The following is a 19,659-nucleotide window of genomic DNA, read 5'->3' on the forward strand; positions in this document are numbered from 1 at the left end:
GAGGCAGTGCCAGATGCAGGTGGGTCTCTGAGTCAAGGCCAGCCTGGTCTACATAACAAGTTTAGGCCACCCCAGAGCTACATAATGAGACCCTATTGCAAAATAGCAAACAAAAGTAGAAAGGGGCTTGGGAGCACAGCTCAGAGGTGGAGCACGGCTCAGAGGTGGAGCACGGCTCAGAGGTGGAGCACGGCTCAGAGGTGGAGCACGGCTCAGAGGTGGAGCACGGCTCAGAGGTGCAGCACAACTCAGAGGTGGAGCACAACTCAGAGGTGGAGCACAACTCAGAGGTGGAGCACAACTCAGAGGTGGAGCACTTACCTAGCGTGCCTGAGGTTCCAGGTTCAATCTACAATAATGATAAAAACAAGTGTGGTAGATACCAGAGGTAGACTCCTGAAGTTGTTCTCTTGCTTTCACACATAGAACAAAATCCTGAATTCCAGAAGAGATTTCAGATGGGCCCCCGGGACCCAGTGAAGTGCACTGAAGACAGGACATGGATTCGGATGAAGTGCTTTAAGCTTCTGAATCTGTGACAATCCTAAAGTGTAACCCCACCATCTTAATTTTGAAACCTCCAGAACAGTTGTAAGAACGGTGTGCACCCCACTCCCTCCCTCTGCACAAGCTCATGGTTTGGAACATTGTTTTTGTTTTTTCAAGACAGGGTTTCTCTGTTTGGCCCTGGCTGTCCTGGAAGTTGGTCAGGCTGGTCTTGAACTCAAGAGATCTTCCTGCCTCTGTCTTCCCAGTGCTGAGGTTAAAGGTGTGTGTCACCACACCTATCCTATGGCTGTTGACACCCTTCTTGTGCTAACCCATCAGAAATAGGTAGCAGCTCACTTCTAGCAGCCACACCATCCCAACCTGCTTCTGCCCTGCTCCACAGTTCCCCACCACAACATGCTGTCACCCTAGACCCTGAGGCATTTCCTACATAGCTTTTTAAAAAGCTGTAGGACACTGGAATTATGAGGGCACCGCCATCCCCAATTCAAGCTGAGTAGGCTGAGGAGCTGAGCAGAGCTGGAAGGAACAGAGACATCTGGGTGGCCATGGACCAGAAGCTTCTGCTGGAAGAGCAGCCACAGGCTACAGGCTGGAGGCAAATTAGGGCAACCATGTGTGCAGCCTGCAGGGCTAGAGCCGGCCGGCACTATTGCCCTTATCCTTACTGTGTCACAAGAAACCCATCGCCAGACCAGCCTACAGCAAACCAGCTGAGCAAGTTACCCAGTGCCCACCAAGTCCACGGCCATTGGAGATGGCCCGGTCTGCAGTTGGGACTAGGAAGGACTCACTTTCTGGAGTTTCCAATCTGGCGATGGTGAATTACTGTTGTGACTAAATAAGGTTCATACCATGCAGTGTTGAAGGGGGAGAAAAGCCAGGTGTCCTAGTTTGCTTTCTACTGCTGTGATAAACACCACAACCAAACATAGCTCAGGGAAGAAATGTGTATTTTGTCTTACGACTCATCACAGAGGGAACTCAAGGCAGAAACCTGCAGACAGGAACTGAAGCAGAGGCCATGGAGAAACACTGTACTTCCTTTCAGCCTGCTTTCTAAAACAATCTAAGAGCACTTGCCCAGGGACAAACACCCATGGTGGGCTGCATGCCCTCCCCTATCAATCAATAATGAAGAAAATGCCCCTCAATCATGCCTGCAGGCCAATCTAATGGAGATGTTTTCTGAATGAGGGTCCCTCTTTCCAGGTGACTGTAGCTTCCCTCAAGTTAACAAAGAACTAGCCAGCACATTAGGTTTGGTAGGGATACCTGTAACACTAGCACTCAGGAGCAACAGTGGGAGGGTCAGGAGTTCAAGGCCAACACGGACAGCATAAGACCCTGTCTAAAACGCTGGGCAGTGGTGGCGCACACCTTTAATCCCAGCACTTGGGAGGCAGAGGCAGGCAGATTTCTGAGTTCGAGGCCAGCCTGGTCTACAGAGTGAGTTCCAGGACAGCCAGGGCTACAAAGAGAAACCCTGTCTCAAAAAACAAAAAACAAAAAACAAAAAACAAAACAAAACAAAACAAAACAAAAAAAAAAAGACCCTGTCTAAAATCAAAACCCAGAAAAGAAAAAAAAAAAAATCTCCCTCTAGGGCCAGTTAGAGTAGCTGCCTGTCTCTCTTTATGCCACCAGTATCTCTGGAAGAGATTGATTTTTTTTCTCCACCAGGACAGGTTTGACAAGTGCAGAGGTTTGAGTGCGTCTGATTTTTTCCTGGGTCAGATACAGTTGGATATCCTTTGGGAAGAATACTGTATGCTATAATATGCCAATGTCAGGAGTCCTGGTGAGGGTCGCTTTGTCCTGGAGTTTGGGAGGACCTTTCTCTTGTAGTACTTTGACAATGAGGCAGTAGACCATTGCCCAGGACTGGTAATTACCTTTTTTTTTTTTTTTTTTTTTTTTTTTTTTTTTTTTTTTTTGTGCATCAGTTGGCATTCTCATGGAATCCTCCTCTATTTACAAAAAAAAAAAAAAAATGTCATTGTGAACCTATGCACTTAAATTTTTTCCTTATTTGTGTGTGTGTGGGGGGGGGCATGTGAATGTGTGCTTAGGCCTGCATATTCCATGGTTTTAGAGCTGTTTGTTCCAGCCATCAGTTCCAGGGATCAGAGGCAGGTTTGAGGCTTGTGTTTGAACAACTAGTGCTTTTGACCACGAAGTCATCTCTTGCTGGTCATTGATTTTTATTGTTGTTTGTTTTTGAGACAGGATCTTTGTATTCTGCTCAGGCTGCCTGTTTCCTAAATGCTGGGATTACAGGCATAAGCTACCATGCCTTCCTTGGCTTGGCCTGTGTTTCTTTGCCATGCCCTGACAGTTTCTCAACTGCCCCTGCTTTCTGAACACCTCACAGACCAGGCCTTCCTCCCTTCCCCTCTGGGGCTTCTCTAATAACTCAGAGGGCTGGGGGCCCATGAACCATCTTGATTCTTCTTAGTTGTGGAGGCTAGGTGTCTAAGACCAGAGTTCTCTATGTGGAAGGCTGATAAATCTCCTTTGTAAGACTACAGATTCTACTTATGAGGGCCCCGCCCTTACACTCAGATCAGCTCTGATAAGCCCCACATCCTAATCCTTTACCCTGACTATGAGGGTTTCAACACATGAATCCGGGGAGATGTGACAGTTCATGGTAGAACCCTTTGGGCGGATAGAGAACCTGCTACTGCTATGGGAATGTCGCTACACCTACCCCAGCCCCCCTCTCCCTATTCTTATAACAGAGCTGTTAGAGGAGTGCCACAGTGACATGCATCTGTAATCACAGCGCTTGAGAAGTGGAGGTAGAAGGATCAGGAGTTCAAGGCCAGCTTGGGCTACATGAGACTATCTTAAAAACAAACAAACAAACAAAAAAACAAAAATGTTGCAACTTTGTACAGGAACAGGGCTTCTATAAGAGACACTCTTGACTGTGTCAGGAGTGAAATGTATAAGGAAGGAGACATGAGCCAGTCTGTCAGCTCCCAGAGGATGCTCTGAATGTACTAGAGATTTCAGGATGAGGTCCTATAGCCTGGTAAGTCATGGGTTCCGCTTAAGCAGGTGGCATTAAGTTTTTTGGAGGGTGGGGTACTGGTGGACCTCACACAATACGGAATTGTTTTACCTCTGGGCTAGCTCTATCCAACCCACACTTTGTTAGAGACAGCGCCTCACTGAGTCACCCAGGCAGGCCTTGAAGTTATGATCCTCCTGCCTCAGACTCTTAAGTAGTTGGGATGGCAGGCCTGCATCACTAGGCCTGGCTCTCTTCTCATTCTTTTAGAATATTTACCACGACAGGAAGTGGTGGCACACATCTTTGTTCCCAGCACTCAGGAGGCAGAGGTACTCTGAAAGTTCGAGGCCAGCCTGGTCTACAGAGTGAGTTTCAGGACAGCCTGGTCTACAGAGTGAGTTTCAGGACAGCCAGAGCTACACAGAGAAAAAACAAAACAAAACAAAACAAAACAAAACAAAACAAAACAAAACAAAACAAAACAAAACAAACCAAACCAATTCACAGTGCATATGGTGTGTGTGGACAAAACAACAACTGGGCTCTGTCTGTCTGTCGGAAGTTACCGAACGAGGCCTCTTGCTCACGGTGAGCTCGTGATCTCAATGCTCTTAATGCTTTCTCCAGTTCTTTGTGTTTCCCAGTTTGTATTGGTTTGTTGTGGTTACCATACAGAGACAAGAGGGACTGGGATAGGGCCCGCAGGCTCCACTAAACGCCTGAGGAAAAATGTGCTCCAGGCCCTTCCCCACTTGTAGGCTTTGCTGTACACCTGACAATCCGTGGAGCAAAGGTGTATCATGCTGCCCCCTCTGCCATAATATTCACAGGATATTCTGTGCACACATCTCTGGATTCAAATATCCCCTAACCCTTTTATGGTGCTGAAGATCAAACATAGGGTATGCTGGGCAAGCTCTCTACCACTGAAAAATATCCTAGGCACAAACTGGATAGCTACTAGCTATCCAGCTACTGGATATCTCCTGTGATAAATCCTAGCTACTGGATAGTCTCATTTTAAATTTTATTGCCTCTTTAAGGCAACATAACAAACTTATAATGCCAGACTGTTGGCATACACATGAGCGCCCACCTCTTGTCCCTTTCTCTGTAGTGATACCCTGGGGGACACAGTTCAGTGGTGCAGTGGTGACCCTGGATTTTGGGAGGCAAACCATAGCTGACTCCAGGAGGCTGTAAACATGGAGCGGAGATCGATGGCTCCTACTACCCACAGACTGACACAGGACGTGTCCACAGCTCCCTTGAAGCAGTGAAGAGCCAGCTGGCATCACTCTGGCTTGTTTCTTGAGATGTGTTTTCTTTCTTTCCCTCCAAGCCACTGCTCATGTTGTCTGTCCACTTTGTCCCTTCCTTGTGGATCTATAAGGGCATCTTTGCAAAAATATATAAATACGGCATGTCTGGTGACCACTGGCAGTTGGGAAAGGCTTTGGGGACTGCAAAAGACAGTGGTGATTTGTCTGCAAAGGACAGAAAACCACACACACACACACACACACACACACACACACACACACACACACACAAAAAAAAACCAAAAAACAAAAACAAAACCTGACCATGTCAGTGAGAAGCCAAAATAAAACTGGTTCTAGGAGTCAAGAGTGGATAGAATAGGATACGAAAGGAGCCTCTGGCACAAATCCAAGCTCCAAGGATGTCAGAGGTGTGTTCCACTTCAGCTCGGGATGAGGTCAGGGAAGTGACCAGGCAGGGCTAAGGAGGAGGGAGGACTGGCACAGTGGAGGCACTGACCGGGAGTCAGGCATAAGGAGGTGAGCTGGCAGGTATGGAGTCACCTTGGCTGCACTATGTAGCCTGGATGGCACCAGCCTGCCAGAGACAGGAAAGCAATCTCTTGGTCCTGGTCTTAGCAGTGGGCAGTGCTGGTCCTCTGTGAGCACAGGTTCTAAAGGACAGCTCTCCTGGACGGCTGCTGCTATGGAACACAGGCAGAAACACAGTGATGCCAAAGAACTCCCACTGTAGAGCCCAGTGGGCTTGGGAAGACCAAAGGGCAGATGTGTGCCCGGTAGGGTCAGCCTGTCCTGGCCGTTTCCTCCCTGCTGGGGACCACATCCCCATTTCAGTAGGTGGTAGCTCTAACCCTTCCTGGTGCCGTGCAAAGGTCAAGGTTAGAGTAAGAAACTTGCTCTGTGTGGACAGGATGAGGGCATGGATTCCACTCCTCAGCTGGGTTAAACACTAAGACCAGGCTTATCTGCCTGCTGGCCAGGAACACGTCTGGAATGTGGGCCCACCCTACCTCACTGGGCTTTGTTGGAGGGAGGGGGCATCTCTTCTGGAAGGGTTTGTCACACAGGTAAACTGAGGCATTTCCTACTCATTCCCACTCCTGGCTGACTTTCTGGGATAAGGACGTGACAATGGGGAATGAACCGCGGAGGGCTGTGAGACTGCTCCTGGGCTGAGATCCAACCCTGTGTGCATTCACCACACCAGCTCCACACACAATCACACTGAAGCAAGGCTTCAGTCTTGCTGTGAGCCAGCATCCCAGACTCACAGCTGGCTCTGAGACTCAGGCCCCCTGTGGTCACTGTTATGCATGGACACCCTGGTCTTGTATAGACGGCTGGCTCTGCTCTGGCAACCTATCTGTTGCCTAGGTGGCTCTGTGGGGCGGGCCCACTGACTGGGGAGGGTGGAGCATCCAGAGAGACTTAAAGAGCTCCCAAGGCACACCCTGTGCCCTGCGCTGCCACCGGACGCCTCCTCTCACCATGGCTGAAACCACCAAGCTCCAGCTCTTTGTGAAGGTTCTGGGCAGCCTGGGCTGGAGGGGGTGCTGGGCTTCTTGTGGTGGTGGTTCAGGAGGAGGGGTGGGTCTTCCTAATGGGGCCTAAGTCCCTATCCCTGTGGTGGGTTTAAGCTGCCCCACAAGGCTGAGTAGAGCCAGGCATCCTGGGGAAGGAGCTACCATAAGGAGGATCAGAGAGCCTGGGCCCCGCTCTTTACCTTGGCTTATGGACCTGGCCCAGCTCTGGGAGAAAGCCCCTGGGTAAGGGGGTGTCAATCTGGTAGCTGGCACTAGACATTTAGCTAGAGATTCATGATCATGTGCCAGACTGGGGGCTCGCCAGAGATAGCCCTTTAGCTATCAGGCCAGTGCTCAGATCTGAGTGGGAGTAAGTCTTGGGCTCCTCTTTGGTCGCTTCCCTTCCTTCCCTGAGAGCTGTTAGCCTCAACACCCAGTTGTGTGGGTTAATCACAAGAGGATGATTCTCTGGCTTGCCCCACCCTGCAGCCAGTCTCTGGTGACTCTAAGTTCCCACCTTTTGCCTTCCCCATTCCAGGGATCCATTCAAGGGCCCTCACTAGACACTTGTACATGCCATGCCCAACCAGGCCAGAGCCTTGGCCTGCCTCCAGAGCCAATGGCAGTGGGACACAGAGTCCCACCCAGCCAGGTGTCAGGATTCCTGGATCTGCTCAAAGCCCAACACCTCTGTTCCACCCACTCAGGCCAGTGAGGATGGCGAGAGCGTAGGACACTGCCCTTCCTGTCAGCGGCTCTTCATGGTCCTACTCCTCAAGGGTGTGCCCTTCACACTCACCACAGTGGACACACGAAGGTGAGACACTACCTGGACCCTTCCCTGGCCTCGGCCCACCTCGGGCCAGCCACCTCCCTTCTGCCTGGTGTCCACAGGGCACAGGATGTGCTGAAGGACTTCGCACCAGGCGCCCAGCTGCCCATCCTGCTGTCTGATGGGGATGTCAAGACAGACACACTGCAGATCGAGGACTTTCTGGAGGAGACACTGGGGCCACCTGAGTAAGCACCCGATGGGGCAGGAGGGCAGAGATGGGACCTCCTCGGGGGACACCTGGGAGAGTGTGTAGGAAGGGTGCTTTGAGGCACAGCGTACTTGAGGGTCTGATAGGAGTTCTCGAACCACTCCACCTACAGCTACCCTAGCCTGGCACCCAGGTACAGGGAGTCCAACACAGCAGGCAGCGACATCTTCCACAAGTTCTCCGCCTTCATCAAGAACCCGGTGCCTACACAGGACAATGGTGAGACACGGGCTAGCGGATATAGGCAGGAGGGCTAGCCCAAGGCCAAGGCTGAGTCCTCACTGTTGCCATTGCCCCCAAGCCCTGTATCGGCAGCTGCTCCGGGCCCTGACCAGGCTGGACAGCTACCTGCGTGCACCGCTGGACCATGAGCGGGCGCAGGAACCGCGACTTCTGGAGTCCCGCCGCCGATTTCTCGATGGCGACCAGTTCACGTTGGCTGACTGCAGCCTGCTGCCCAAGCTACACATTGTGGATGTGAGTGAGGGATGGGTATGTGTGGGTAGGGGGCCATCGAGTGAGACCATCATCACACTCCGCTGCACCCACAGACCGTGTGTGCGCACTTCCGCCAGCTGCCCATCCCTGCGGAACTGTCCCGCGTTCGCCGCTACTTGGACAGTGCGCTACAGGAGAAAGAGTTCAAGTACACGTGTCCGCACAGCGCAGAGATACTGGCAGCCTATCAGCCTGCTGTGCACCCCCGTTAACACCCCACCTCCATACGCTCACCTGCAGCCCCATAAAGCATCTCTGCTCCAACTAACTGTGTCCTGAATGTCCAAATGGCCAGAAACCCACAATCATGCCACCTCAACCCTATGGTGAGAAACAAAGGGGGCTGCCCAAAATGACAAAGGCAAGAGAGTCCACTGGGCAAAGCACAGTTCATCCTCCTCCATGGTATGGCACAAAGGCCTGGGCCCCTTTCAGCTGCCCTGGCACAGAGGAATCAGTGATCTAGAGGACTGGATTAGTCTCCCAAACCAGTCAGGCCAGAGCTGGGTGGGGTGCCCTGGATGGCCAAGGAGGGTGGGGAGCAGAGCCCCATGGAACTCAGCCTCTGGGATCCTGGCCAAGTGGGTGGGGGCAGGCCTACATTCCTCAGTCCAGCCGCAGGCTGCGGGCCAACCCTATCATATAAGGGGCTTCCACTGTCTGACGCCGTGTGGTGGCCTCCAAGATAACTCCTCTCTGAATCTTTGTATGGGACAGGTGTGATCTGCCCTACCTGGGTTGGGGCTTGGAAGTGTCGGACACCATTCTAAACCTTAGCTTCTGTGCTGGCCACACAGAAACAACACAATAGGTCTGAGAAAGCTCTGTTGCCTACCCTGAGACGCAGGCAGGAGAGCCTCCTGGATGCTGAGAGCCTGATGCATCTGTTTGCAACCACATTACATCAAAGGGGTCTTCTCTGGCCCCCTCCCCAAGGCCACTCTCCACTAGTCAAGTCTGGCCTAGCATCTCTCACCAAGGGAGCAGTTTATTTGATGGGGAAGGGATGAGAGACACTTTTGCCACAGCAGGACCACAGGGGAAGTGAATAAGGAGTGTCTCTGACTAGGGGCTCCTAGATCTCCCCTTTCCTCGCAGACAGGCTCCTGGCAAGGCCACAGACTTTGCCATCTTCAGGTCTCATCGAAGTCTACACCACCAGCTGGCTTCTTACTAGAAGACAAGAGTATGTAATGCATAGAGGACAAGAAACAGACCAGGACAGGGAAGGCAGGTGGCAAGTACCTTTTGAAGCCAGGGTTGATGAGAGACTCCCCTGGACACCGTCGTCTCCTGACCCCAGGCCCAGAGCTGCCTCTCTGGTGATCAAGTTCTGCCAGAAAAATAGGATCAGGGAAATCTTAAACTCCAAAGAACCCTGGCCAGAACTCTGTCCACATTGAAAGATTCTCCCTAAAACATGAGGCATCTGAAGAGGCAGTTTCAGAGAAAGAACAGCTCCAACCCACATGCCAGGCCCACCCCTTACCTGGTAAGAAGAACTGAGTGCCTGCTGGCTGGATGTTCTTCATGGGGCTAGTGGCAGTCTCTTTTGCAGCTGAGAAAAAGCCATGACATCTCACTCAATGCCAGGAGGGTCTGCAAAAGCATGTCCCTGAGGGAAAGTACAGGTGCCCACACACACAGTACCTGCCAGCTGCCTCTCTAGGTTGCATACACGCTCTGCCAGGCTGAGAGTCAAAGCCTGCAGCCTGGGGGCTGCCTCCGGGCTTGGCACCTTGGAGAGGTCAAAGGCCAGGGCAGAGGCGTCCCCTGCAAGGGTCATCAATGCTCTGTCCTTTTGCAGGCTTACAGTCACTGCCTGCTGTTGGCAGGCTGCTCTAAGGAGGGAGGTATGTGTTATGGCCAGGAAGTGTTAGCACTACCCCAAGCTTCTCATTCACGTGGCCTCCCTAACTGGAACTCACCTGAACCGGGAATGGACATCCTCAGCTCCACTTAGGCCAAATCGGGCTTTCTGCTGGGAACAAGGAATTGTAACTAACCTCCCAGGCCCCTGGACCCACTGGACATTCCAAACTGCCCTACCCTGGAAATGCAATTAGAACCACTGCTACGGGGATGGGTGGGGAGGGGAGGAAAGGGTGGCAGGCTCCTAGATGTCTCCTATCCCCAGCACTGTTACGCACGAGCGTCACCAGGCTGTCAGGCGAGAAGCAGGTGCTCCAGAGCTCCGCGGCGTCCGTCACACTGGGTGGGAGGGGCTGTCAGGCACCGCGTCTGCCGCGCTCCCGCACCCCACATCCCTAGACTCCACTCACTAGAGGTTGAAGTCGTTGCGGTCCCCGTCTCCACCACTCTCAGGCTCACAGTAGCATACCAAGCGGGGAGAGCCCGAGCCTGGCGGCAGAATGCAAAGCGGCAGCGACAATGGCGGAGAAGTCATGACAGCGGGGCAGTCTCGCCGAAGGAGCTAAGCCAGATGTGGGCTGAGAGCGCCTGCGCAGAAGTTCGAACTCCGTAGCTCGCTAGCTAACGTGCCCGCTCGGGGGCGGAACTTGTGGTGTCAGGAAGGACGGAAGGACAAGACTGCTGGGAGGGGCAATACTCAAGGTTGATATTGTTTCCGGGGACCAGGCTTTGCACTTGAGGTCAACCTAGAGGGCGGGGCTTAGCGCGTGGGGCGGGGCTGGAGGCACTCGGAGGGCGGGACTTAGCGTTTTAGCCCCTTCGGAAGTAGGTTCCCCAGAGCTATTCAGGGCTCTGCCCTGTAGCCCTTGTATGGTAGCAGAGATCTCTTATGGCCTTACTCCTTGTACTCCTCCGCTTTTCTGGGTCCCTCTTAGCAACCTTGCACGCACCTGCTGCTCTTCAATGCCGGTCCTCTTTCCTGCCTATCCCCCATGGGCTTGTCCTGGAGAACCTCCAAACTGTTGGGCGCTTGTCCCTTCATATCACTTTAGATATAAACACATCTCTTTCCAAAGCTGAGTTGTAACAAACCAAAATACAAGAGTAAGTACAGTAATTTGGTAAACGTTTGGAGACCTCCTCCACACAATTTTCTCCCAGGCAATACCCTCCTTGTCTGAGTTGCGATCCTCTGTGTGCTACCTGTCAGCCCTGAGACACCTTCACCAACACAAGGTCTCTGGAACCTGAGATCTAATGGGAGAGATGAATAACCCAACAGGACAGCACTCACGTTGCAGCAAATGCTGATGAGAACCCACACAAGGCCCGCAGAATAGGGGCGGGTACCACCTGTAGAGAATGGAGCTCAGGGAAGGGTATGCTCAGGAGGAGCTCCTATGAGAACAGAAGTCTTCCCAAGGCTGTGCAAGAGGGCTATCATGAACCTATGAGAACCATGGTGAGAGCGGCTAGTGACTTCGTGAATTGTGCTAACATTTGAAGGGTGCCATCAACCAGCCAAACATGGTCAATTCCTACTTTCTTCTAGTTTTGCTCACCAGAGCCTTTGCGTGGGTTTTTGCCTGTCCCAGCCAGGTGTACTTACTACCTGTAGCTCTTTTGAAAGTGTCCTCTTGAGGCTCCATGTAGAACATTCCAGCTCTGCCCAAGTCTCCACCCCTCTTCCCCACATCCTGCTTTCCCTGCTTGTCACTGTGTACATACATCCTGATTTTAGAGTCTCTGGCACAGCCTTGATGTCTGCCTGCACTTCCACCTCTGTCTGACCCCTCCCAGAAGCCGCATCTAAGGTGTTTCTATGACTGGAATATGGCAGAAGCGATAGCTGTCATTCCTCCCATCCCATTGTGTTGCTCACCACCACACAAGGGAACCCAGGGAAACCTGCCAGTGCCAGTCAGAGCTAGGAAGCAGAGCCCTGTCCATCCTCTTCCACTAGAGGGCCTGTCCCAGACCTTAAGGACCGGAGATAACGCTGCTTCTTGTTCTAAGCTGCTAAAGTGTGCAGGGATTTGTTTCTCAGCCTCCTATGGAGCAGCTGGTTTCATTTGTTTGCTTTGTTTTGTTTGTTTGTTTGTTTTACCAATTTGAGTGAAAAACTTTAAACTGGCTATAAAGCAGAAAAAATACCATAATGAGCCCCAGATGGAAGAATTATCAACATTTTCACAAATTTACAATCAGTGTTTTTCTTAAATTCTATTTTATTTTATTAACTTTTGCAGAATATTCACATTACAGCTGGCATTCAACTTTACCCTCAGACATTTCAGAACAGTTTTGTCTTTTCAAACAATGGTACTTCAGGGCATGGTAGGATACACTTGTAAATCCAGACAGAAAGGCTGAAGCTCAGCAGGGGTAGACAACGGGACCCTAGCACACACACAAGTTAAACAAGTTATACTGTGTCCAGAATAAACACAGAAATAATACACTTACCTTTCTGTGTGTGTTCACATATTCATGTATACACATGTATGTGCAAGTAGAAACCAGAGGCCAATGTGAGCGCCTCCCTCAGTCATTATTATTAATTATTTTTATTATTTAGCATTTTTATTCATTCTACTGTGTGGGGATGTATGTGTGCCATGGTGCAAAGGTCAGAAGTCAAAGGGCAGTTGGTTTTCTTCTTCCATCCTTGGGTCCCAGGAATCAAACTCAGGTCATGAGACTTAGCAGACAGTACCTTATGAGACTTAGCAGAAAGTACCTTTACCTTCAGAGACATATCAGCAGCCTTCTATTTTGAAGAACTTGGGGCTGGTGAGATGGCTCAGTGGTTAAGAGCACTGACTGCTCTTCCGGAGGTCATGAGTTCAAATCCCAGCAACCACATGGTGGCTCACAACCATCTGTAATGAGATCTGATGCCCTCTTATGGGGTGTCTGAAGACAGCGACAGTGTACTTACATATAATAAATAAATAAATAAATAATTTAAAAAAAAAAAAAAAAAAGAAGAAGAACTTGAATGCCAAATCTGTCTACAGTGACTCCCAGGGCCCAGGGCACACACGGAGCAGGGTGGAATGTAGCTTGTCCATGTAATTGCGGTCCCAGAGCAGACGCTTCTGGGCAGCTAAACCAGCAGTACCAAACTCCTAGGCCAGATTCTGGGGACTGCAGGGTCCAAGAAGGGCCCTTAGGCACCTTGGGTCTTCCTCCTGAAAAACTAAAGTCCAGCCCTTTCCCAGAACCCAGAGTGCATACCCGCACCCTACCCTGCTGGTACTGCCCCAAGGGACCCAGCCTATGTGGTTTTGAGCCTTAGACAGGCCTTACCACCCACCACCCACGTTCTGACTACCCTATGAAACACTGCTTCTGTCAACCTCACCAAAATGTTTATTGTGCCTGGGGAGCTGTAGAGAGAACCAGAGAGCCCTTTGAGGGAAGATTCAGCACAGAGGTGTCATAACCCGACTAGCCCTACAGGTGGCTGGACCCATCAAGGAACAGGTGTAGCGGGTCCCCAAGCATTACTAAAAATGGGGGTAAGTGTCTTGAGGGATGTGGGAGCTGCTTGAAGCTATAGTGGCCAAGCCTCCCTGCTTTCTCCATACTGGAGACCACATCCAATGTGGTTCTAGGTTGGTGTTGGGGTAGGGCATTGGGATGGACCTCTGGGACACTCATCTGTGTCAGCACACCAACACGCTGATCTCTTGAGAAAGCAGACCTCACGGACGCCTTTGGCCCTTCCTAAGTCCTCCACGTTCAGCCAATAGTCTCTTGTGTGTACTGACCCGGACATTCTGCTCCCTCACTTGGCCTAGACACTGGGCCCCCTGCTGCAGACTCTTAAGCATGGAAGTCCCAAGAAGACACTCTGAGAAGCAAAGTTTCTTTCTCCGTGAGTGAGCCAGCCCATGATGAGTGTGCTTTGCACAGTTCTCCCACCCAGGCTGGGGATGCTGCTCCAGGAGAGGGCCCGTGTCTGGTACTGGGGTTATCAGGACCAGCTCTTCTGCCAACATACTAGAGAGTGTTGCTTCTCCGTCTTGAAGTACAACACAGCAAAAGAGGTGGGTTGCTGACCAGGACTCAAAGATGCCTACCTACCTAGGAAGCTTTCCAACATAGAAGCCACCCCTGGGACACTTCCCAAGAAGGCTACCCCAGTTTGCCAGCCCTGCAGCCTACACAATGAGGTACTCCACCCTGCTTTGTTCCCTGCTGCCAAATGACAGTCTTTTTGGCCATCCAAGCTCCTCACCTGGGTTACTGAACTTCCTAGCCACAGTGCTCTTGGTGAAGGTTGCTTCTCTCTCCTGGCATCTGCCGTCTAGCTTGGGGAGAAAGTACTCCACACCTGAGCCACTGGTGACCCTTGGTGGTGCTCAGCCCCAAGATCTGCCTTGCTTTTTCAGGCAGCCCCGGTAAGCTGAGGACATTGCCCGTGCAGAGCTCTCACAGGGTCTCCTGCTGGCCTTTACAAGGGAGTGCTTTAGCTTACAGGGTGTTGGTGAGGAGGAGGAGGGTTTGCCCAAGGCATACATCCATGGAGTGTAGAGTCCCCAGCCTCCTCTCTCCTCTACACACACACACACACACACACACACACACACACACACACACACACACCGTTTCCTCACACAGGTCACAGGCAGACTTTCTGTGTAGGCCAAGGTTCTTTGGAGAGCAGACTTCTGTGGCTCTTACTTGGGTCCCCACTGCCCAGGCTGCCAGGCACCTCTGGGCTATACTTCTGGTATGTCAGAGACAGATCTGGTCCCCATCTCCTGAGCGTCACTGAGCTGCACACTTCCTCTTCTGGGGGCAAATGATGGTGAGGTTCATAGGATCACGCGTGTGGGATACCACGTGACAGCCAGGTCACCACTGGACAAGGCATTCACTAGGACCACATACATCTTTCATAGTCCCGGAAGCCTTGGTTATCTGATATGGCCCCAAGTGTGTGCTAGGCCCTCTGAACTGCAGGGTAGGGCAGGGAAGCTGGGTAGAATCTTCTGCATCCTATAAAATCCCACGTCATCCTGTCAGGATTCTCTTGCTTTCCTGCCAAGGCTCAGTGTCCAGCACCTATAACCTCTGTACCTAGAACAACTGTAAGTGTTGGAAGACTGAGGCAGCCTATTCTTCCTGCTGGTCACTGTGATCACAAGGCCACTCCTGGGACACTGTAGAGGCCTTTCTTGAAGTCCAAGACCCAAACAGGCTGGAACCAAACAAAGTGTGTACAGAAGCTTGGGATGAAGAAAGAAGGTGAGTCGAGAGGGTGTGGGCTTCCCTGGCTGACATCAAGGCTCTTCTGTTTGGGTACCCAATCTGGGGACAGTCCAAGCAGAGCAAAAGAAAGAACAAATCGTCAAAGCCACAGCATTTGGAAGGTCCTCCAAGCCAAAGAACTGTCATGGCTTCCTCTCCATGGCCTTCATATCCCCAAGATGCCCTGAGGTAGCTGGGCTGTCCTGGGACACACCCACTGTGACAGACCGCTGACTGACTTGCACCTGGCTCAGTTGTCTCTACACTCAGCACACCGCAGCCTGTCAGCCATGTTTCCTGTGGGAGGGGTGAGGAGCTCAGCAATCAGGGGCAGGCAGCCTTAGTGGCCTCCAGGCCTGAACAGTTGGTGTGCTCTGCTTGGGCCTGGGACCTGCTCACTGTGAACCAGAGCTGAGAGCACGGAGACAGCTGCCTAGGTGAAAATCTGGAAGAAAAGATGGCTAATTGGACGGCCACCTGTGGTTTTGGTGCCTTTGATACCAAGGCTCTAGTCAGGGCTGGGGTAGGAGCAGGCACAGGCAGCCTCTCTTCAGCCACTCTCTCAATCCGTATCTGTGAAACAACTCCTTTTCTCCGTCCAACTTTATTGCCTAACCCAAAGATTCTTATCCCACACCTTGAAAAGTTTATGGGATCTGAGGCTCCCTGGATGGACAGCGGTGGGCACATGTCTAAGGGATTAGCGATTAAGTGACTGACCCCTAGCAGCCCAGCCCAGGCCTGGCTGTGGCTGGCACCTTGCAGGGCCTGTGACTAGATGGGTTGGGGCACGTGGTAAGGTTGCAGCCTCCCTACGCAGAGTAGGTGCTGAACCTGGAACATCGGTCAGGCCGTTCCTGGTCAGGGCTTGAGCAGGAACAGACACCTTTCTGGTCATCGTATTGAGAAATTTATAAAGGGGGTACAGCGACAGCCCAGGGGCCTAGAGGACAGACTGACAAGAGCCGAGGTTTGACTTGCTTTTATTTCTCCATCAAGGCAGAGCTGGAGGGGTAGAGGTGCTTTGGGGAGCCAGGGCTGGGATCTTGAGAGTGACAGAGTAAAGGCGTCTTGAGACCAGGTCACTTGGAGAGAAGAACAAGAGCCATCAGTGATATAGGCGACACCCTTTGCACCAGTGGGGCCCCAGCAGCACTGGCCAGGGCCTCCTAGAGTATTCATTCCTCCAGAGCCTGGGGTCCCAAAGTCTCAGTCAAGGGCCCTGCTGAGGAGCCTTTGACTGGCCATTTCCCTTCCTGATCTTGCCCATCCTGGTTCTTTGGAGATCCCTGCTGTAGGATGGGCTTCACAGAGTGGCAGGCCCTCCCCAGTGCCTGTCTTCTCCCCATGAGCCCTTTGCCGTCAGTCCTAGTCTAGCCATTGGTATTGGAACTATACTTCCTGATGGTCTCACTTGGACACCTGTGCTTGGGAGCTGCATCCCAACCACTCAGTGGTCACATGACCACTCAGCAGTCCTATGACCACTCAGTGGTCACGTATTGAGTAAATGGCTGAGGAGCGCTTACCATGTGATGCCAGCCCTCTGACTTCTCTCACCTGTGTTTACTCTTGAATGCACTTATCTGCCAAGAAAGAAGCCCAGGGAAGTAGTCAGCATCAGGCTTAGATGCACATTCACCAGGACTCTGTGCTTCTCCCTGGTCTCTAAGAAGCCTCCCCAAGGCCGTGGAGAACTAGCTTTGGCTGAGCCACCAAACTTCAGACTCCATCCCACCCCTGCTCCAATCTGTTCTTTAAAACATAAAAGGTGTCTTTCTCCATCTGTTTGTCCCAGTAGCACCCTAGACCCCTAGCTAGGGGCTGGCAGAGAGGGGAGCTAGGAGTCCACTAGGAAGAGGAGTCCCAGTAAAGGGGGCTGCAGGGAGAGGTAGTGTCGAAACAGAGTGAGGCCTCCATTTATTTCCCTGGAGCCCCTGGACTTGAAGGCGGTAGGGCAAGGCCAAGGTCTCCCCAGTCGCCCTCACCTTGCTGCAACCAGAGGCTACGCTAATCTGAGGATAATTCCCTCCCCAGCAGCTTAGCCCCCCTCACCCGGCTGGGGCAGGAATACAATGTCCTCCTCTGTGAGGCCCTGGGCCTTGCTAAAGGTGGTGAATTTCTCCTTCAGCTCCTCCTTCAGAGTCTGGGTTCTGCCTGGTACAATAAGAAGGGGCCTGTGTCAGGAGGCAGAAAGCCCTGCCCCACACCCCTTTGTTATGTCCTTTGGGTCAGGTTTTGGTCTGTTTCCAACCTCAGTCATCTCCCCTGTTCTGGGCCAGTGGGCTGGGATACCTACTATAGAGAGTGGCCATACGGAAGTCCTGGCCTGGGCCTTTGGTGCCTCTGCTGAACAGCAGTGCGTACTCTTCGTAGTTGGTCTCCACCACTGAGAGGGAGTGGACGCTGCCCCAGTCTGGGAACCCAAGAAATGACACTGATTGGGACATGTCGCGCCCACATCTCCATCTTCCTCTGCTCGGAGCAGGTGACCTTTGTAGGCTTCACTTTGGGGAGAGTCTCAGACCTTCCTCCTCCACCCCTGCTTTGGCGGGCTTCCGTGTCCCTCCCTGGATGGCCACCAGCCAATTTCTAGCTTCCTGCCTGAACACCCTAGAAACACTGTCTCCAAACCACAAGTCTTGGGGATGAGGGCAGAAAATACTTAGACTCAAGAAATCAGCAGGCTGAATTACAATGTAGCCAGAAGGCGAAGGAACGAGAGTTCTGGTGGGGAGCCGTGGCTCAGGTGAGGGATGGCGAGAGGTCCTTGGATAGAAGTTATGAAATGTAGGCAGGATTTGGGGAATGCCTGTACGTGACCCACTTGGGCAGCAGAGTACTGGAAAATTCCATTTGGGCAGGAAAGGGGCCTGGAAGAATATGGATAGGCTTCACAGAGGCCAGAATCCCCAGAGAGAGGTAGCCCTGTGTGCCTGAGGCCGATTCACAGCCAGGTCTGGTCTTGGATGACTGACCCTTGTGATGTGACCATTATCCCCACAATTTTGGGACAGGGAGCTTCACAGTCTGCCAGCATTTACCTCAGAATTTACCCAGATAAGGAAGTGGCTCACTCACGGGGGCTGTTGTAGGTGTAGTGTCCGGGAACCCCCGCAGGCTGCAGTACCATGATCTTGGTCTCACACTGGTTTTTCCTGTGGGCAGATTACCCTTGAAGTAAGGGATCAAGCCCCAGGATGCCATGCCCCCCCCCAACAACAACAATGTGGGGCCTTCTGTGTCCCAGAACTTGTCACACCCCCTTTGTCTCACCTGAGGAAAGTAGAAGTGAAGTTGAGGCCGCCTTCTGTGGAGGGGGCTACCACTGTCTTGCACATATACAGTACTGCTTTTTTCTCTCGGAACCAGCTTGAATTGGAGGCGAGGCCCGCGCTGTACCAGCGCCCCAGGAACTGCGACCAGTGGATGTCTGGGTCTGCTCCATGCGCCCTCATGGGCAGACCCTGGTGGGCTGGTCTTCCCTACTCTGACTCCTCCCACACACAGGTACTAATAGCACTCTTGTCTTGGGCGATGCTCTTTTATGCCCCTCCCCCCTCTAGCAGGCTGGCTCATTGCCCCATGGAGGAGGGGGTAGCAAAGACCCCCTCCTTCACCAGGAGGCTGAGCCCCTCATCTTTGTCCCAGCCCTCATCCCAGTCCACTACTGTGTAAAGTGTGTATCAAAGCATGCCACGTTCCTGGTGGAGTCAGGTGGACCAACCAGGCTGTGTGCCAGTTTGGTTCCAGCCAGTACCCATGCACAAGCACACATGGCTGACAGTGCCCAGCACACCCTCTTTTGTGAGAGAGAGCCTGCCTCTGACCTGAGGGCTCTGTTTCCTTGGGTGTCAGGTAGGGGACCCTCTCACCTTGTCTTGTTGAAAGTTAGGCTGCACTGTGTCGTGGTCCTGGGCTGGGGTCTGTGGAAATCCCAAGAGACCCAGGAGGACCAGTCCCGTCCACAGCATGCGAAGAGCAGCCATTTGCTCAGAGCAGAGCAGGTGTCTGAGCCTGAGGCCAGCAATGTGGACAAAGCAAGGAAGACTGGGCAGAAGGAGCAGAGGGCACTGTGGAGACCCCTATTTATGAGCCAGGCTTGGCCTCCACCCAAGGCCCAAGGACTGCCCACTGGAGGCTCGTGATGTTGGTGTGAGGGAGGGTGGCTGTCCCAGCTGCAGCCTCATCTGCTCATTATGTAAGAGGACCCAGCTGAGCCCCATACCTCAGCAAAGAAACAAAGAAAGGACAGGTTGGGGGCAGGCAGACATCTCCGCCTGTCCCTCCTCCCCAACTCCAGGGGCAGAACAGGCTCAGACCTTGCCCCACTCCTGCCAGTAAAGCTCACATACCTCACAGTGGGGATGGTGCTGATGTGCACTCTGGTGCTTCCCTGCTGCTGGAAAACCTAGTCCCATCCCACCTAGGGCTAAGACCTGCTTAAGCCCTACCTATCATCCCTCTCCAAGTCTCATGACCTCAGCAGGGAACACAAAGCTCCGTTTGTGCCTTGAACATTTGGTCCTGAAAGGCTAGCAGTCATGAGACCATGAGGAACCCTCACCAAGATAAAGAAACTCCCGCACTCTACCCTGAAGCGAATCCAAGAACCTGCCGTGCTGAGTACAGCCTCCCCCCCCACC

The 19,659-nt window shown here is 52.4% G+C and overlaps 3 protein-coding genes across 6 annotated transcripts; 1 reads left to right on the plus strand and 2 right to left on the minus strand.

Moving 5' to 3' along the window:
- The first annotated feature begins 6,232 nt into the window (after positions 1-6,232).
- Clic3 (chloride intracellular channel 3) lies at positions 6,233-8,143 on the plus strand. The gene is made up of 6 exons (XM_034506527.2): positions 6,233-6,339; positions 7,046-7,155; positions 7,233-7,358; positions 7,494-7,600; positions 7,683-7,858; positions 7,933-8,143. The coding sequence occupies exons 1-6, from the start codon at positions 6,304-6,306 to the stop codon at positions 8,089-8,091; spliced, it is 714 nt and encodes a 237-aa protein (XP_034362418.1). The 5' UTR covers positions 6,233-6,303; the 3' UTR covers positions 8,092-8,143.
- A 692-nt stretch (positions 8,144-8,835) lies between these two features.
- On the minus strand, positions 8,836-12,210 carry Paxx (PAXX non-homologous end joining factor). Of its 3 annotated transcripts, none has more exons than XM_034504369.2 (7): positions 10,162-12,210; positions 10,030-10,090; positions 9,808-9,857; positions 9,530-9,720; positions 9,369-9,437; positions 9,125-9,212; positions 8,836-9,052 (listed from the first exon to the last, which is right to left on the minus strand). In XM_034504369.2, the coding sequence occupies exons 1-7, from the start codon at positions 10,284-10,286 to the stop codon at positions 9,013-9,015; spliced, it is 624 nt and encodes a 207-aa protein (XP_034360260.1). In that variant the 5' UTR covers positions 10,287-12,210; the 3' UTR covers positions 8,836-9,012. The 3 variants fall into 3 exon arrangements, with proteins under 3 accessions (XP_034360260.1, XP_076793676.1, XP_034360259.1); XM_076937561.1 differs by having other exon boundaries at positions 8,836-9,048; positions 9,808-9,860; XM_034504368.2 differs by having other exon boundaries at positions 9,808-9,860.
- Positions 12,211-15,980: 3,770 nt separating this feature from the next.
- Positions 15,981-19,441, minus strand: Ptgds (prostaglandin D2 synthase). Of its 2 annotated transcripts, XM_034507910.2 has the most exons (8): positions 19,369-19,441; positions 18,889-19,063; positions 18,290-18,429; positions 18,095-18,171; positions 17,313-17,429; positions 17,069-17,170; positions 16,574-16,599; positions 15,981-16,098 (listed from the first exon to the last, which is right to left on the minus strand). In XM_034507910.2, the coding sequence occupies exons 2-7, from the start codon at positions 19,000-19,002 to the stop codon at positions 16,580-16,582; spliced, it is 570 nt and encodes a 189-aa protein (XP_034363801.1). In that variant the 5' UTR covers positions 19,003-19,063; positions 19,369-19,441; the 3' UTR covers positions 15,981-16,098; positions 16,574-16,579. The 2 variants fall into 2 exon arrangements, with proteins under 2 accessions (XP_034363801.1, XP_034363803.1); XM_034507912.2 differs by lacking the exon at positions 19,369-19,441 and having other exon boundaries at positions 16,543-16,599; positions 18,889-19,082.
- Between the last annotated feature and the right edge of the window lie 218 nt (positions 19,442-19,659).

The sequence above is a fragment of the Arvicanthis niloticus genome, chromosome 6 (assembly GCF_011762505.2).
Source record: "Arvicanthis niloticus isolate mArvNil1 chromosome 6, mArvNil1.pat.X, whole genome shotgun sequence".
Lineage (NCBI taxonomy): Eukaryota > Metazoa > Chordata > Mammalia > Rodentia > Muridae > Arvicanthis > Arvicanthis niloticus.

Excerpts from the sequence above, each read along its gene's own strand:
- Clic3 (XM_034506527.2), top strand. The coding sequence starts at position 6,304 with ATGGCTGAAACCACCAAGCTCCAGCTCTTTGTGAAG. Across the intron at positions 7,359-7,493 it reads GAGACACTGGGGCCACCTGA|CTACCCTAGCCTGGCACCCA; the intron begins GTAAGCACCCGA and ends CTCCACCTACAG. Across the intron at positions 7,859-7,932 it reads CCAAGCTACACATTGTGGAT|ACCGTGTGTGCGCACTTCCG; the intron begins GTGAGTGAGGGA and ends CTGCACCCACAG.
- Paxx (XM_034504368.2), bottom strand. The coding sequence starts at position 10,286 with ATGACTTCTCCGCCATTGTCGCTGCCGCTTTGCATTCTGCCGCCAGGC. Across the intron at positions 9,721-9,807 it reads GATGTCCATTCCCGGTTCAG|AGCAGCCTGCCAACAGCAGG; the intron begins GTGAGTTCCAGT and ends CTCCCTCCTTAG. Across the intron at positions 9,438-9,529 it reads CCTAGAGAGGCAGCTGGCAG|CTGCAAAAGAGACTGCCACT; the intron begins GTACTGTGTGTG and ends GCTTTTTCTCAG.
- Ptgds (XM_034507910.2), bottom strand. The coding sequence starts at position 19,002 with ATGGCTGCTCTTCGCATGCTGTGGACGGGACTGGTCCTCCTGGGTCTC. Across the intron at positions 18,172-18,289 it reads TTCACTTCTACTTTCCTCAG|GAAAAACCAGTGTGAGACCA; the intron begins GTGAGACAAAGG and ends ATCTGCCCACAG. Across the intron at positions 16,600-17,068 it reads TGTATTCCTGCCCCAGCCGG|ATAAGTGCATTCAAGAGTAA; the intron begins GTGAGGGGGGCT and ends CTTTCTTGGCAG.